The 1,666-nt window shown below is 69.9% G+C and overlaps 1 protein-coding gene across 1 annotated transcript; it reads right to left on the bottom strand.

Annotated features, from left to right (window-relative positions):
• Nucleotides 1-197: 197 nt before the first annotated feature.
• On the bottom strand, nucleotides 198-859 carry EMIHUDRAFT_223280 (hypothetical protein; the record flags this gene model as incomplete). The annotated part of the gene is made up of 3 exons (XM_005792405.1): nucleotides 198-299; nucleotides 537-644; nucleotides 710-859. 3 exons carry the CDS (start codon nucleotides 857-859, stop codon nucleotides 198-200), a joined length of 360 nt encoding a protein of 119 aa, XP_005792462.1.
• Nucleotides 860-1,666: the final 807 nt, after the last annotated feature.

Raw genomic sequence — 1,666 nt, 5'->3', positions numbered from 1 at the left:
ACTCGCGCAAGCTGGCGACACACGCGCTTTGCGCCGGAACAATCACGCGTGCCCCCGCACAAGTACAGTGTGCGCGCGGCCGCTTGCGCCTGGCGGCAAGCGCCCGCCTCGGCCGCCCCCGTCACGGCGCGCAGCCGCCGCCCAGAGCGCCGCCCGCGCTCTCGCGCGCGCCGCGCCCCACGCCGCCCTCCACTTCCTCACGCCGTCGCGGTGTCCGGCGCCTCGAGCTCGAGCTGCGCGCGGAGCAGCTCCTCGCGCTCCCAGCTCTCGGCCAGCCGCGTGAGGGTGCGGAAGCACGCCTCGTACGCCACGAAGGTGACCGCAGACGACGGCGCCACCTTGAACCGGGCGCATGTCACCTCGGGCATCTCTCGGGTGATCTCGGGCGATCTCGTTCGATCTCGGGCGATCTCGGGCGGTCTCGTTCGATCTCGGGCGATCTCGGGCGATCTCTCGGGCGATCTCGGTCTCGGCCACTCTCGGGCTGTCGCCTTGAAGAGGCTCAGCCCGAAGCCCTTGTACAGCCCTCTCCGCACCCCCTCCTCGCGCGCGATCCGGAGCATTGCGGCCAGCGGGTTCGCCTCGGAGGGCCCGACCATCGCCCTCCGCCGCACGAGCTCGAAGGGGAACGTCAAGCTCGACGCCTAGCGCACGAGATCCTCCCCAAGTAGCGACGGCCATAGTCGGGAGCTCCCCGCCCGAGAATGACGGCCCACGCCGCCATCCCGGCGAGCATGCCGAAGGTCGCCGCCGGCGAGAGCGTGCCGAGCAGCCGCCTCCGCTCGTCGTCGGGCGGCAGGCCCGCGTAGCAGCGCTGCATGATGTCGTACGCCCCAAAGCGGACGGCGAAGTAGGGCATCACCTGCGCAGCAGCACCCCTCCTCAGCGCCAGCACCACGACCATCATGACAACTATTCTCGCGGCGGAGTTGGCGTCGCCGAGATGAGCGAGGGCGTGAGGCCGCGGTAGAGCGCGGCGGCGCCCTCCGACTGCACCAGCTTGCGCGTGTACTCGACCAGCCGCACGCCCTCCGCCGCGCCTGGAGCGAGGGTCGAGGGAGGGAGGGTGGGGGGGAGGGAGAGAGAGAGGGCAGGGAGGGCAGGGAGGGCAGCGATGGCAGGGAGGGTAGGGAGGAGAGCAGCGGGAGAGGGGTGAGCCCACGGACAAGACCATGTGACATGTGTGGGGTCTTGTGAGGTGTCTATGGACGCTCCCTCACAGGCTAGCGGCCTACTGCTCGCCGACTCACTCATCGGTGGTGAGTTCAGAAAGAAGAAACACATGAGGAAGGATTCCTATGTTGCGTTTAGCGGCGCGACGCGCGCTCTCCTCCTCCGCCAGCCAGTCCGCCGCCGCGTTGCCGTCCGCCCTAACGCTCAACGTGCGGCAGCCGCCTACGCAGTCAGCGTCCGACGAACTTCTTGCGCGGCTCTCCGAGGCTGAGGGCGACGCCTCCGGCCAAAAGTATGCCGTCCGCACCCTCGCCGAGCTGCTGGTCGAGGGCCGCGGCGAGGAGGTGGCGGTGCTCGACCTGCGCGCCGTCCCCTCCAAGCCGTCCGTCGACTGGTTCCTCTTCGCCTCTGCACGGTGCGAGACTCTTCCGAGACACATCCCGTCCACGACCCGCTTCGCACACCCACAGCTGCCCACGGCGACCGACGACGC

Source organism: Emiliania huxleyi (assembly GCF_000372725.1).
Source record: "Emiliania huxleyi CCMP1516 unplaced genomic scaffold EMIHUscaffold_108, whole genome shotgun sequence".
Classification (NCBI taxonomy): domain Eukaryota; phylum Haptophyta; order Isochrysidales; family Noelaerhabdaceae; genus Emiliania; species Emiliania huxleyi.
This window is presented reverse-complemented; position numbering and strand designations above follow the sequence as displayed.